The sequence below is a fragment of the Juglans regia genome, chromosome 4, assembly GCF_001411555.2.
Source record: "Juglans regia cultivar Chandler chromosome 4, Walnut 2.0, whole genome shotgun sequence".
Classification (NCBI taxonomy): Eukaryota; Viridiplantae; Streptophyta; class Magnoliopsida; order Fagales; family Juglandaceae; genus Juglans; species Juglans regia.
Window position 1 is genome coordinate 33,875,787 of NC_049904.1, and position 16,193 is coordinate 33,891,979.

General features: G+C 34.7%; 2 protein-coding genes across 2 annotated transcripts; both read right to left on the reverse strand.

The window, feature by feature from the left end:
* Positions 1–6,019: 6,019 nt before the first annotated feature.
* On the reverse strand, positions 6,020–8,297 carry LOC109018683 (1-aminocyclopropane-1-carboxylate oxidase homolog 4-like). The gene is made up of 2 exons (XM_019000829.2): positions 7,258–8,297; positions 6,020–6,425 (listed from the first exon to the last, which is right to left on the reverse strand). Exons 1-2 carry the CDS (start codon positions 8,095–8,097, stop codon positions 6,165–6,167), a joined length of 1,101 nt encoding a protein of 366 aa, XP_018856374.1. The 5' UTR covers positions 8,098–8,297; the 3' UTR covers positions 6,020–6,164.
* Positions 8,298–10,189: 1,892 nt separating this feature from the next.
* On the reverse strand, positions 10,190–15,393 carry LOC109018686 (beta-fructofuranosidase, insoluble isoenzyme 1-like). Its single transcript, XM_035689105.1, has 7 exons — positions 15,133–15,393; positions 12,722–12,730; positions 11,641–12,494; positions 11,369–11,527; positions 11,008–11,246; positions 10,793–10,883; positions 10,190–10,672 (listed from the first exon to the last, which is right to left on the reverse strand). The coding sequence occupies exons 1-7, from the start codon at positions 15,314–15,316 to the stop codon at positions 10,493–10,495; spliced, it is 1,716 nt and encodes a 571-aa protein (XP_035544998.1). The 5' UTR covers positions 15,317–15,393; the 3' UTR covers positions 10,190–10,492.
* Between the last annotated feature and the right edge of the window lie 800 nt (positions 15,394–16,193).

Genomic DNA, 16,193 nt, shown 5'->3' on the forward strand with positions numbered 1-16,193 from the left:
ATTTTGGTCTAATGCTTCATTAAACCTTTAAGCGTACACATTGGCACACTATGTGTCAACCATCATACACTCTAAATTCAACTCAAACCTAAACAAGTATATGCCTTCACAATGGGATTGATTAAAAGCTTAATAATAAATTCACCCAACAATTATCTTAGCTCCACATACAATAGTAACTAATGATCTCCACATAAATAAAACTATCCACATGAAATAATAATAAAATTATCTACCTAAAATAATAACTTCAATAAATCGTAACCTAAAACTCTCTAAAATTTGGTCCAAAATTTAATACCTCATTTTTTGTGATAGAATCGTGTTACCTATAAAACATAAGATATTTTCTACCAATCATCATGAAATACCATACACCATACATAAATCTGATGTCATAACTCCCAAATTCTCTAAATTCATTCCTAATTTCCTCGGATCAAACTCCACAAAATATAAGATTATTTTCTCATTAACATGATGCTTCATTAATCTTAAAATCAAATGTTCCTAACCTCATATTTAGAAACTTCCTCATCTTATGCGCTAAACCCTTTTCATGTAGTAGATGCACTTTGACATGCATGTATCTAAAAATATTTCATTCGTAATTTTCATTAAAACAATGAAATAATAAAGTTAAAAATACTTATTGCAGAGTAGGACATGCTTTGAGGAGACCTTGGCCTAGATGTTTTTTTTTTCACTTTCAACTTTCAAAATTCATTTTTCCTTGTAAAAAGTTTTTTTTTTTTTTTTGAAAATTCTATAGAATCTTCGCCCTATCCTCTAATACCAATGGTAACACCCCTCTTCCCACGATTAATAATAAATTCATTTTTAAAAATTCTCAAAACCCAGAATGTTACTATTTAGGAGTGCTATCCGCCCCCTACAGGGCGGGGGCACCCCTTCCCCGTACCCCGCCCTGCATGGGGCGGGCTTTTCACCCCCGCCCCCTGCCCCCGGGACATCCTGGGGGTGGGGTACCCCGCCCAAGTGGGCGGGGTGTGGGGCGGATTCCCAATCTGCCCCACCTTTTTTCACTTAAAAAAAATGCTACATTTATTTGATTTAAAAATTATTTATAAGTGTAAAAATAATTAAAAATACATTTTTAGATCCAAATTATAAATTTAAATTTTGTAAATATGACTATAATTTAAAAACTATGTAATTTTTAAATTTGCCAATGCATATTTTGTGAACAAATATAACAAATTGTAATATATATTTATATATACAAAATTTGTAAAATATAAATATAAATATATATTTATGTTTATATATATGTATATAATATATATATATATAAATGGAGAGGGGCGGGGGTTTACCCGACCCGGGCCCTAGATGTGGGCGGAGTGGGGTTGCCCATCCCGCCAAACGGGGGCGGGGCGGGGAGGGGCAGCAGGGGCGGGGCCCCGCTGCCCACCCCTACTACTACTAAACTTTGACACTTTTTTTATTTTTTATTTTTATTTTAAAGTGTCAAGTACAAAAATTCTATAAATAAAATAATTTTTTATTAAAATACTGAGATCATAAAAGCGAGTGTGCAGAAGTATTTATTAAAATTTCTCAAAGCCCATGCCATAAAAATCATAACTTAAAATTTTTGTACATAATCTAGGCCACTGCCACGCCTCCCTGAACTAAGTATCATCCTACAGCTCTATTGTCATAATTATCCTGACCTGAGGTGGTTTAAAAACATAAAAATAAGCTAAAATGAGTCTATGACTCAATAAGAAACTCATCATAACATAAACATACTTAGGATAAGATTTTTCATAAAATATTTCATGATGAGAACTTAAAATCATGATTGATCATACTGATGTTTATACTATGCATGATTAATTTATCTGAATTAATTGACTTATCTAATTTTTCTGACTTATCTAACTGGCCAACACACTTAACTATGTGTGTAAAGTTGTGCACTAACTTTCCCTACTGCAACAAAAGAAGTCAATTGTGTAGTACTCTGGCGTACTATGATGGACTACGTTTGAGTCCATGGCTTGCACACCCACCCTGAAACTACATTGATACCATGCATTTGATTGATCATCTGATTAACTATTCTGAACTTATATTACACTTGATCTTATGAAAGTTTACGTATCTTATATAACGTGAGATGTATAAGATGCATAATACATACATAACTATAATATACAGAATGAAACATGATGAATGACGTGCTTGCAAATATCATAACATGCATGGTACGTAAACATTAGTTTCGAAAAAACTGATTGTAATAATAATAATATATATATAACTAGTTAACGTATATTAATCCTAATTTATGATCAACCTACTTACCTTGTAATGTTGCTTCCTCAAATTTTCGACAAAAATCGATCACGATGCTGGATTGAGAGGTTTATGTTTTTTATTTTTTTCAAATAACATGTGGAATGGAGATACTTATAGATAGATTTGAGAGAGGGTAGCGACCAGTTTGAGTTGGACTTTAAAGAGTTTTAACTTGAAGATGACTGCCGACGAGTTTGAGTTCAACTCTAACTCCGACTCCGACTCGGTCATGACAATCATTCAAGAAAAGAGTTTGGATTTAAAAACATATATTATTTAGTAGTTCATTTAATTGTTTGGCAGTGACTGAGACTGCATAAGAGACTTCAATCAGTGATGATTTTAAATTGAAATAAATTTCTAATAGCCGCCGATTTTTAAATTCTAAAAAGAGTCTAACTCATTCAATAAATAATAAATAGTATTTAACCTAGTTATTGAGCCTAATTAAAACTTTTAATCAAGCTCAATAATTTATCACTCATAGACTTATCTAATATGACCTGTTAAATATAATTGATACTCAATAAAAATTATTATTATCTCGACGTTAGAATTACGTAACATTTTTCTTTTGTTCACTTGTCTGCGTCTCCTTTTTTCTCATCAACCTCTTCACCTCGGATGGCTTTGTTATAGCTTTTGCATCTATATTAGACCCAGTAGTTGATTTCTTTTATGGGTAAAGATGGAGTTACAACATTTTTACTATCACTTTATTATTCTTAGTGTATTTATTTTTTATTTATTTTCTTTTAAGTATTTTTTTAATATATTTAATTATTAAGAAAAAAATTAAAAATATATATATAATTTTATTAATAGTCCATTTCTTAACCATTAAATAAAAGAAAAATTTTAAAAGAGTAGTAGAAGAGGGGTAAAGCTGTCATTATTCTTCTTTTATTACAAGAATTTTAAAAAAGGTTATGCCGACACTTTGGCTATTGATGTTGGGACAAGGCAGTGATAAGTAATGCTATTCGGAACATCATGAGCGTATTATGGCATGTTTCAAGCCTTGTGTCTGGGAGCTCTAGGCCCAATTCATCTTGCTATATAAGCCCACAAAAGCCCCTCAACTTCCCCCGGCCCAAGATGCTTGAGTTAGGGTCGGGTCTTATCAACAACTGAGAAAATCGAATTCGTAGCCGTCGCTCATTCCCTTCGGCCTTCCCCTTGGGTTGGGATGAATCATGAAACCCTAGAAACAGTCTATAAAAAAAAGGATTTGCCGTTCCTAGTTCCTCCATTCTAGTTTCCTCCTTCGTCTAAGATAAAGATGCAGATATTCGTGAAAACCTTAACTGGGAAGACCATCACTCTCGAGGTCGAAAGCAGCGACACAATTGATAATGTACTTTTATCATTTACATTGCACCCCCTTCATATTCCCTGAGCTCACCAGAGGTCCAGATGTGATGGTGGCTCTGTGTGGATGTGGGTGTGTCTGTGTGACTTCACATGAATTCCTCCGGATCAGCAGCGTTTGATATTCGCGGGAAGGCAGCTCGAAGATGGCCGTACCTTAGCTGACTATAACATTCAGAAAGGTATCTCTCCGTATTTCTAAGATGATTCACTTAAAAAAAATTGAATTTCGGGATTTTTCGAGGAACTTGATATTTTTTTTTCTTTTAGTGTTTGTTGGTGCTGTTCAGAGGCGACGCTGCATCTTGTATTGAGATTTCGTGGTGGGATCATAGAGCCTTCCTTAATGGCTTTGGCCCGCAAATACAATCAAGACATGATTATTTGCCGCTAGTAAAAAAATGCTTTCTGCTTTTGCGGTTGTATTATCGTTTGGGTTTCCCTGAAGTTGAGTTTTCCATACTTCAATACTTGTAGATATTTTAATTCCTTTGCCGGTTCTCTTGTACCATTCCGGCAAGGTTGATGGCGAAATATGAGAATAGCAATCCACGCAGTTGTATTTTGCTTGGATGTAAGGTGTTAATTCCTCAGTGTAGCGAAAATTTTAAATCAAAGAATGATTTACTCTTGTACTTTGCAAACACTGCTCATTTGTATTCATTTGAGTGCAGGGTTCTACTTTTAGGTCTTTAAAAGGATGAGGTTTGCTACCATCATCTTCACACTTTTTTTTTTTTTTAAATAAAAAATTTTAGTTTTATTGTTCTTAAACTAATTGAATTTTTCTACTCATGATCTATATATCACATATTTAATAAGAGAAAAAAAAAATATAGTGTGTAATATATGAGGATGATAATTGGAATTTTTCTTTCCAATGTAGGGGGGATACTTAGACCTCCTTGTCTGGTTAGGTGATTAGATGTTGGGTGGTGGCATCTGTGTTGGGTTTTGTGTGTTGAGACATGAATTTTTTTTTTCTTTTTTTTTCTTTTTATTGACGGGACAATAACTTAGCCTCTTCTACGGTTTAAATGTAAAAGTGGTTATTCTTGCTCCCAATATTGATTTTCATTCTTCAACTTTGTCAGCTGGACTCATATAACTTCAGTTGATTTTCAGGGGTGGTACATAATGTTTTGGCACAAGTATTACTTGAAAATAACTTACCAAAAAAAGGTATTACTTGAAAATATACCACGGAGATGATACTTCATGATACTCGTGCTTTCTTGAGCTCGATAAAAAGTTAATTCAGTTTGAGGAAGGGAAGGGTAATAGCTGTATGGTGCTGGAGATGTTTATGGTATATCTATGTTGATACTGGCCAATAGAACCAAAATAGATATGATGTATTGGTTTAACTTTGTTATGATTGACTTATAACTGGAACATTTTTTCTCTTACTGTTTTATTATGAAAAAAATAGTATCTTGTTTTAGTTCTTGCTGTTTACTTTATCTTGTCTGAAACCACTTTCACTTTGAACAAGAATTTTTCCTCACAAGTGGGAAAATCTAATGCTGTGAATTGCTAACTTTATTGTTGGCCTATTGATGTCCGAGTTTGGTGAAGTTGGTTAGGTGATTGTGGATGAGTGATTGTTTGGTGGTGATTGTGATTGTGATTGTCATTGTCATTGTGCTCGTGGTTGTTGACCGGTTGTGAACTTGTGATTGTAATCGTGGTGGTTGACAGGTTGTGAACTTGTGATAATGGAGGCTGTTTGGTTGTGATTGCGATGGTTGTTTGGTGGCTCCAAGCATTTTTTATTTACATTGTGATTGTGCATTTTTTTTCTCCTTGATTTTGTAATGCATGTAATTTGCTCATTGTATTTATGTTTTTTTTTTACAGTATTTTTTGAAAATTGGAAGCCCACTAGACTATTGGTGGTTTTTTGTCTTTTTTGAAATAGATTTTTCTAAAATGGGGAGCCCAAGGTGGATTTAGAATTAAGATTATTATTATTATTATTTGTTTTTTAGTAAAGTTATTATTTTTTTAAGATCTGTTTCGAGATAGTTGTGATTGTTTTTGAGTGGTATTCTTCCACCCTTCACGCCCCAATGTTTATTATTATTGATTTATTGCTTGGTGGGGGCTGGCGTGTTGTAAAGTAAAACCATTGGAATATATATGATGGCATAAAAATGGTCACAATTCTAGAACAAAGATAAGTAGCCGGCACTATCAAAGCCATCCAACTTTTGACTTGAATGTCCATCAGGTTTTCCTCGCAATCAACTTTTTGTATTTAAGCACCAAATTCCCATAAAAAAATTCTGTTTGTCAATAAAACACGCCCCCACCAAGCTTGCACACAAACTGATCATTACAATTAGGAAATGACCATATTGTACAGTAGCAGCATTAGGATTCGTAAGTTTGCCATGCATTCTCGTCGACGTTGGCCTTGTTTATTTAGGGTACGTACGTACGTACAGATCTAGATGGAGATGCTAGTTCTGAATTTCAAGTTTCTTTATCAGAGACTTGTTATCAATGGCCTTGCTATAAAAGTTGTCGTAGAATTCCTGCATCGTGAAGTTCCGATATATAGCTGGCTTTTCCGGTGACAGCAACTCCGGTAGAGGTCCATAATGCCCATCTTCCTTCCATTTATTCAGGTTGTAGAAAATGACGATTGAGATTCTTGCTTCCTTACACGAATTAGCCAGCACTCTATGCTGTACACTTTGGTACTCTCCATTAGAGATTATCTTGGGGGGGAAAAAAAAAACACAAAATCGAATTAATTATAGTTCATATATAGAAAGTCCTACACTCACATGATATTCCATTTTGGGGACGGAAGGTAGTGGCTTTAGTGCTGTTTTCCATTTAATAAAAGAGAGAGAAGATGGTTATTACTTAATTTAAATGCAAGTTTTAAGAATACATGTCCTAGGATTAAAAAAAAAAAACAAGAGAAAAGATCTACTATTAAAAAATAATTATTTTTCATAGAAATTACTTTTTTTTTTTTCTTAAAAGGATTCACACACTACAAATTTTCATTTCTACGAGAATAAAACTATTTGCAAGTTAATTTGTCATTTTTATCTTTTTATTGAAATACATATATTTAAACATTATGATAGAATGATAAAAATTATAAATCATATATTAATTAAAATAATGTATATGGTATAAAACATTCATGTAAAATTTCTCTAAATTTTATAAAAAAAAAGTTTAGAAATAAAATATCTTAAAATAAAATTTTAACACATATATATATATATATTCTTTTACGTCCACTTGCAAGTTAATTAATTCTTTATCATTTTTTTTCAACGAACTACTTTATTTTTTTGAATAATTTTATCTATAATTGTAAAGTATCTATAAGTTTCATATTTTATTCATTTCTTTTAAAACAATTATGCAACAGTTAAGCTTTCTAAATATGTTCTCTTTTTTATCATGCTTTAAGAAGTTGGGAGAGCAGTGTCGGAGAGGTCAATATTGACGGTTCCCGGCGGTCACGGAGAGTGTGGAAAAATCATCGTATGAATTAAATTTGGGAACGTGGGAGTTAACGCGGTGTACCTGAAGAAAGTCTCCAAAGTTAACAATCAAACCTCCAGGCACAGGCTTGACGTCCACCCACTCCTCACCATGCTTCACTTGCAACCCAGGCACATGGTTCTGCAACAGAACCGTCACCACACCCGGATCCGAATGCGGCGTTATCCCCACCGTCAGCTCCGGCTGTGGGCAGTACGGATAACAATGTCCCACAAAAGCCCTCTGATCCGAAAACGTCAACTCCTTGAACTTCCCAGCCTCCAATCCCAACCCTTCAGACAGTAACTCCATCACAGTCTCCGCCACCTCCGTTGCACTCTTATCCCATGCTACCACCTCCTTTCTACAGATCTCAGGTATATCCTCCACCTTTGCCTTCCTCACCCCCATCCACGCTTGCAACGAGTCGTGCCAGGCAGCGGCCTTGGCCCTGTACAAGTCGTTGTTGCTCGCGTACATCACCCCCTGGCCTTCTTCTCGTTTGTAGAACTTGGCCTTGACCTCGTGGGGTTGGTCGTGGAACGCTTTTATGGCGTTGATGGTCTCGTCCAGCACCGACATAGGCACTCCATGGTTGATCAGCTGGAAGAAACCCCAGGTTCTGGCGGCGTCTTTGGCTTGTTGGATGATTTTCGGTCGGAGAGCGCTGGAGCTCACGTCGGCAAGGTCGATGATGGGGATGTTGGTGAACGTGGAGGAAGATTTGAGGTCGGAGAGGGTTTCGGGAGGGTGTATGAAGAACCGAGGGATGGAAGTGATGCCTGAATCGGAAAGGCCCTTCACCCCAATCTTGGACTCATCAAATTCCTTCACTTCCTTCATACGGTCGTAGCTGGAGGTTGCAGTAGCCATGGCTGCCATACTTTGTGTTTGTGCAACTTAATTGGCACTTGGCTTTGGTTTGGGGGATACTTGTATATACTATATACACAAAAGCCCCACACAGGAGGTTTACATTTCCTAGCAACACAAGGCAGGTTAGAAAGGCGAGAGGAGCTATAGTAGTAGCTACATGAGACCAAGTCATTCTTTCTAGAATATTTGCTGGCATGCGAGACGAGACTGTAACAAATGCCAATGGGCATCTACATCCAGAGTTGTGCAACACATAAGTTTTACACACTGCACATCACTTAAAAAATATATAATTTTATTTTTTTAGTTTTATGTTTCATATTGCATATTTTATTAAACATAAGGATAAAAGAATAAATTCACATATTTTTAAGTGATGTGCAGAAGTGTGAGACTTATGTATAAAGACAAAAGGAAATTGCTAGAGTCCTAGGGGTGGGCAGCGGGGTCCACACCCAGCTCCCCTACCCTCTTCCCGCTGGGCATGCATGTATTTATATATCTATACAAATTTTTATTAGAGTGATTGAGTTTCACATTATTCAATTAAGATTTTTATATTGTCTAGATCTCTTATATAAAGATTGGTCTAAAAGGTTAAAACAATACAATCTTGTGAATACAAGTCTAATAAATTCATGTTATTAGTTTTTAAATCATATATGGTTATATTTACAATTTAAATTATATAACAATTTGGATATATTTTTAGACCTAGAAATAGTTTTTAAGCCCAAATGGCCATGGGTACCTTTGGGCTGGGTGGGAGGCGGGGCGGATTCCCACCACACGGGGGTGGGGTGCGGGGATTCCCACCTAGAATTTGTGACTTAAGCATTTTTCGGACAAAATGACAAAATATTGTTTACTTAGGTTAGAATTAGACTGCGTTTGGATGATGACCTGAATTGAGTTGAGTTGAGTTGAGATGATAAAATATTGTTAGAATATTATTTTTTAATATTATTATTATTTTAAAATTTAAAAAAATTATAATGATGAGTTAAGATGCATTTACTTACCAAACGAAGCCTTAAAGTTCAACTTTGAAGGGATAAATACTTTATGTTTGGTCCCAGAAATTGCAGGGTCTGCTCTCAACTAACGTAAATAATGGACCAACTACCAACGAAATATTCAATCTGGATGACAAAAATTTCAAATTACGGACACAAACACAATACATCTTTGATGTGGAAATTTTTTCACATTAATTATCTTAAAAAATTATTATGTGATAATTGTATTAAACTTAGAATTAGTCTCATTATAAATGGTGTGCTAACACACCGATTTATGTATAGTAAAACTCAAAAAGTTTATCTTTCTATATCAATTTAAGGGATGTACAAAAATCGAAAAGATTGACCGTCATCGACAGGTTCGATTCTCACCGAAGTGAACCAGCCGCCGAAGTCCGAAATTGATGAAATTTTAGGTAGAAATTCGATGAAACCAATGTTGGCCGATTCGGTCTCGGTCTAAGACCGTCGAACCGATCGATAATATATATATAAATAATATCTTATGTAAAACGATTAGTTTGGCTTTATACACCAAACAATGTCGTTTTGGGTTAACACTTCAGCCCTAACCCTTGACCCAGAGCCCCCATTCCCTTTATACACCAAACGATCGATAATATATATATAAATAATATCTTATGTAAAACAATGCCGTTTCGTTTGAGCCTCTATCTCCACCTCCCTCCCTCCCTCTCTCTCTTTCTTCGATGTTGTTACTCTCTCCAAACCTATTGTTGTCCCTCTCGTCGTTGGGGTATGGTTTTAATTTTAATTTTTCTTGTTTTTGTAATGATTTTTCTGATGTTTGAGGTTCAAGAAAATAGATGATGTTGTTGAGAAATTTGGTTACGAGGGGAAACCAAAGTTAACACCGATGAACCAATCGTAATTAGGCAAAACTACGCCGGCCAGTTTTGTCCCTCTTATTTGGCCGGTTTCGGTCGATACCACCTTCTGAAAAACATGTCAAATCAGTTTCGGTTTTAAACTGAAACCACACCGATAATGTCGGTTTTCACTCCTAATCAGTTTATAAGTAAAAGACTCATTTTCATATATCGGTCGGGAGAGGAGGGCCAAAAATTAGTAGAATTTGACCAAAGCCAGAAACAAATTGGAGAAACAAATATAATAATACCAATCTAATGATCTGCAATATCATGCACTCAGTAGTTTAGAGTACTAATTTCTCAGCAAATTACATACCAATTGCATTGGCACTACATAAAACTAACGACATTGACAATATTAGCTTGGATCTATAACCCAACCTTAAACCTGCATTAACGACCTGATAATTTAATATTTATTCTTTTCCCAAGCGCTTTTACCCGCTCACACTATTCTTTTTGTCACTTCAGTATCATTCTCTCCGTTTAGCTTATTTGACCGCTTTTCATGCTCCATGCATTTAGATTCTCTATGGTAACAATCTCTGACCCGTTGTTAAATGCGTACAAGTGAGCATCTTGGAAGACTGCAAGTGTGGGATAAACCCTTGATGTGATGCACGTTTTCCCTTGTGCTCCAAAACTTTCCACGACGGAATGATCAATCTGTGCAATAAAACATCAACAATTTAGACATTCCGAGAGAAAGAGAGAGGAAATATACAATCCATGCTATTATAATATATATGCATGTGTGTACGTGTCGTATGTGTTTAGGGAGCTCACCAAACTCCTAAGAGAAAGCTTCCCGTCTGCTAAATTCACGTTTACGAAGCCTGCAAATGATGGTCGATATAGCTCACGTCTCAAAGAGGAACTGCATATATATATGACAAGGCAAATCAAAACCAAGTCAAAAGGGTGACAAGATCAAGGGAAAACAGTACAGAAACTTATACCAATCTAGAAAGCAGTTAATTATATAATTAATCATGACAAACCTTCTTGCATCAGAGCACATGAGAACTACATGCCCCTCTGAAGCTTTGAAAACTCTAAAGAAGACAGGAGTATATTCTTCTAGATTTTCTGAAGCTAGTGTCAACAACCCAAATGGACCAATCCCGCCTTGAACTGTCGAGCCCTTTTGGCCACATAGTGCTTGTGCGTCAACCCAGCTAGGATCAAATTGCTCGGCCGTATCCAAGCTTGATAGCCGAAAGGTTACATCAACATCGGCCTGTGTTGGTAAATTATTTTAAAAACAAATGCATTAGTCGGGAAATATATATATATATATATATATATATCATTCACCATGTAAACAAAAAAAAGAATATGTATCTTCCGTATTAAGCAAACCTGAGCAGCAGTAATTCCTTTGACCTCAAAGTGATCTCCCTGTTTGATCTGTTGATTGCTTATATGAACTTTCTCCCCTCTAAGAGTTTCCAATTCTTTAATAGGCCATTGTAACAATTGCTTCCCAGAAGTGTCAAGCCACACCGTCCTCGGAATAAGCTAAAACAAGTCCAATCGAAATATCACATTTTCTAGTACTATTTACCAGCAATTGGGAGATAAGCAGTAGCATATATATATATATTGATAGAACCCAAAATTATTGTTGTTACCTGAATCCCAGCCCACCCTTTAGAAGTATCGTTATTAGGCGTATCCGATTCATTAGCCCAACCCCACAAAATCCTTCGGTTCTTCCCGGCATCAAAGAAGGTCTTTGAGGCATAAAAGTTTCCGTAGTCATATCTTAGACCACTCCATCCATCGGCAGATGTGTTATCAGGTACATACCTATCAGATCGAGGATCGTATGTTCCAAGTGTATAGTACTCGTACCTGGTAAGATCAAGACTCACCTTCAACACATGCTTTACGTTTTGCCCAAGAACTGATGTTTCCAACCCACTTTTCCCAGAAGAGGAGACCGGATAAAAATCTGGGCATTCCCACATACCCGTATTGGCCGATGAATGCAGAGGGTGCTGAGCCTTAACCCAATGCACAAAGTCCCTACTCCTATACAAATATGCCATCCCTCTATGCTTCCTCCTGCTGCCTACGACAAGCTTCCAATGGCCATTGCTCCACCATGCTGTCGTTGGGTCACGAAAAGCGCTCGCATTCATTCCCCCAACGGGAACAATTATGGGGTTGTTATCGGGCTTTACCCATTCACGGAGATATGGGTCAGAGTAGTTTGCAGGAACGGCTTGGTTTTGGACCTGACGGTTCTGAGGGTCAATTCCAGTGTAGAGAATAATGGGCTTCTCTCCTGGGAGAATTGTGGCAGACCCAGACCAACACCCATTTATATCAAATGGCTTGCTGGGGTAGATGGCTGGATCTAAGGGTTTCCAGTTGATCATATCCTTTGATACTGAATGGGCCCACACAATGTTGCCCCACACTGCACCTTTTGGGTTGTACTGGTAGAAAAGATGGTAGACTCCTTTGTAGTACATGGGTCCTGTTTGCATTTTTTTAAAAGAGAATTTTTGTTTTAGAAGCATTATAGATATAAATAAATTATATAAAAATAAATTCATAATTCGATTTGATTTCATGTGATCAATAAAAGTAATTTAACAAATTTTCACATTAAATCACGTCAATTTTTTCTTTGTCTTTATGGAATATTTTCCTTTTTTTTTTTTTTTACCACAAGACAGCAGTTTAGGGTTCCAAAGGACTCACCATTTGGATCTGTCGTTGGTTCGTTGTTTTGCCGATTTCAACACCATGCGTGAAAGAAAAAGGAGCAAAGGCCAGTAAGTGAAAGGTAAATGTAGCTTTCAATGCGAAAATAAACAATACAAAAGAAGGTAATGCACATTGCACATTTGGAACAAAACCCATTAAGAAACTGCCCAAAAAAAGGTGCCTTTATGAGTTTTTTGTGATTGAAACAAAGCGTAGAGCATTGTTATGTGTTTGTCATTGATCAGGAGCACTTCCATGATCTTTAAATAATAATTTGCCGTTAACCAGATAATGAATCCTATCTAATCTTTTATTTATTTTTTTAATTTGTACACGTGTGTAACAGCAATTGCTGCACAGCAGCACAATCATTAGCATGTAAAGAAGTTATACCTATATATATATATAGTAAAGCTTAAACTATATCCCCGCATGCACGGCCAAGACGTTGAGAAATATAGTAAAGCTTGGAGATGCTAGGTGTTCATGTCCTCTAGATGTGCTCTTCAAAAGTGATTTTTAGGGCTGGTTTGGACCTCAAACCAAACACAAAATTCTCATCTCATCTCATCTCATCATTACACCTTTTTTAAATCCCCATACAAAATATAATAAACAATTCAACTTTTTTAAATCCCAATATACATTTTTCAAATCCCAAAACAATAATAATATTAAAACTTAATATTTTAAACTTCAAAACAAAACACAAAATTCTCATCTCACCCCCCAAACCTACCTTGTTTTTTTTTTTTTTCATGTGCCCTAGGCAAAATTCATCTTTTTTTATTTTTTTTCATTTTTTCTTTTCACATTTTTTCAAACATCTTTAAATATTTTAAATATATATATATCAATACACTAATAGTAACTTCTTTAATCAATAAGAAAAAATAAATAAATACATGAACGGTCAAAATGAGAAGACATACTAATATTATTCTTTTTTAAAATGTTAAAAAACCACGCAAGCAAATTCAAGTTGTAGTTTTGTAAAACATTTAAAAAAACAAAAAAGAAAACAAAATGTGTCCTAAGGGCGCATTTGGAGGGCAACCATTAAAGCATAATTTTCCATATAATAAAACCAACACTAAAAATAAAAAACATACCACAAAACAACCAAATTAAGTGATTAATTAATTAACCAAAATTCTCTGGAAATCCAAAAAATGAACAAAGTTACGGTTATATATATATATATATAGCTAATTTTGTTGATGCACGAATGTCGCTTTGTTAAATTAATACAGCATAATCTCAAATATGGTTCATTCTTTAAAAGACCCGTCTGATAATGGGTTACCAATTAATAAGATCAATGGACGTTGCTGAGACGTACGCATAAGAAATTATTATTTTTTATATACAATTAAATATATATAGTAATTAAATTCACTGAACAATGAATTATTTTGCAAGAAATGGAAAGATGTTTAAATACTACTCATGCTATATATTAATTTTGATTATAAATATATATATATATTTTTTTTTTATTTCTTTAAAACGTGGAGAAATTAAGGAGAACGCATGACAATGCATTTTCTATGCAAAACTAATATTAATTTGTAAAAAAAAAATGAGTCTCTCCTATATATATATATATATATAGGCTCATGCAGTATAGTTTTTATTAAATTTTAAGGAGTGGTGCTAGGCTACTGCCTAACAGTGACTATTGGGCGTGCCGTCTAGGCAAAGCTCATCTTTTTTATTTTTTTCATTTTTTCTTTCACATTTTTTTAACATCTTTAAATATTTTTAAAAAATAAAAATATATATCAGTATACTAATAGTCACTTTTAATCAGTAAGTAAAAATAAAAATAAATAAATAAATAAATACATAAGCAATCAAAATAAAGAGGTAAAATGAGAGGACATACTAGCATTATTCAATTTTAAAATAGTTTATGTTAAATATAAAAATATTTCAATACATATCATATTAAAATTAAAAATTATATCGTACGTAAAAAAATTCGGCATGCATAACCTTCATATTGATCATATTAGAGAACAAGATATACATTAATTACATTACCAATAGAGATCAAGAGATATTCGATATATGTGATGCAGTATATCTTCTACGTACAAGGGTCCCTAAAGAGTCCGGAAAATTTAAACGTATGTTTATACAGATAGAGATCAAGAGCTTATTAATTTGTTAAGTTCCGATAATCCAAATGCATGGGGAAAAAAACGTGAGAAAGAAAAGATCAACAGAAAGAAGTTTAGGCAATAATATCGTAGGTGCATGCAGATGATGATCATCGATCAGGAAATTAAAGGAATTCATGAAGAAGTAAATAAAAAAATAGAGAAATTTAATTAATGTGCGTGCGTGTGTGCGTAGTCGTAGTTTCTTTGGAGAGAAGTACTGCATGGGAAAAAACTTACCATTAATCCAATGCATAGGAGGCTGAAAATGGAACCCAGTTCTATGAAGTTGTTTCACCTCAACGGCAGGCATAGACTGCAACTCTGGGTGAACCTTGTGAGACGCTTTGACAAACCCATTGTTGCAAACCATACAAAGAAACCAAACTAATAAAAAACACGAAAGAAACTTTGAGGCGTCCATTAACAAACGCCAAAAAGAAGTGCTAAAGAAGCTTATTTGAAAAGCCTGATCAAGGGATAGAAGATAGAGATGGGTGCATATATATATACTGCAAGTGAGCGAGGTTGTATATATATACACAAGCACCAGAGAGAGAGGGGGAGAGATTCGTGCTAAAATTATAACAAGAATTCAAAAGGATAAACGTTTAAATTAACTAGGCAGTTTCTTAATTAACTTCTCTCCTTCTTTTATGGGATATTGATCTGGTTTACAGTATATCTTAAAAATTTAAAAGACTGGCGGCCATCGAGAATTATCCGATCAATTACTACTTTTAATAATTATTTAAAATTAATAATAGTAATTATAATAACAACTTCAACAAAAATATTTAATTGTGATACTACCAACAAAACAAGTACAGATTTCAATAAATAAATAAATGGAGAGAAAGCTATTTTCATTAATTAATTATGGTTTTTCAGTTTTCTTTTTCTCTCTATTAATTTAAACTGAATTGCGTTTTCCTTTTAACAAGTGTTTTGTTTTTATTGGTTATTGTGGGATAACGGAGGTTATTTGCATATATATTCTAGTCGATTCATTAACCAGGCCATCCCGTTTTTAGGGATTGATAGTACAATTAATTAACCAGTCCACCCCGTTATGGTGGGATAATGTACAGTTTGGATAAAGATTTAACTCCAACCATTGTTTGAATTATAACGATTTTATCCCCCCCAACATTCTCAAACCACAACTCCAACCATGCATGGAGTTCCCCCGTGCATGTACAATTAATTAACAATAAAAGGTATTGGTTTTGCTGTTCAGATCTTCATACACCATGCAGTCCAACTCTTGATCTGCATTTAGTATATGAATGATCGATACT

Excerpts from the sequence above, each read along its gene's own strand:
- LOC109018683 (XM_019000829.2), bottom strand. The coding sequence starts at position 8,097 with ATGGCAGCCATGGCTACTGCAACCTCCAGCTACGACCGTATGAAGGAA. Across the intron at positions 6,426-7,257 it reads ACTTTGGAGACTTTCTTCAG|ATAATCTCTAATGGAGAGTA; the intron begins GTACACCGCGTT and ends TTCCCCCCCAAG.
- LOC109018686 (XM_035689105.1), bottom strand. The coding sequence starts at position 15,316 with ATGGACGCCTCAAAGTTTCTTTCGTGTTTTTTATTAGTTTGGTTTCTT. Across the intron at positions 10,884-11,007 it reads ATGTGCTCTGATGCAAGAAG|TTCCTCTTTGAGACGTGAGC; the intron begins GTTTGTCATGAT and ends ATATATATGCAG. Across the intron at positions 10,673-10,792 it reads AGCTTTCTCTTAGGAGTTTG|ATTGATCATTCCGTCGTGGA; the intron begins GTGAGCTCCCTA and ends TTTATTGCACAG.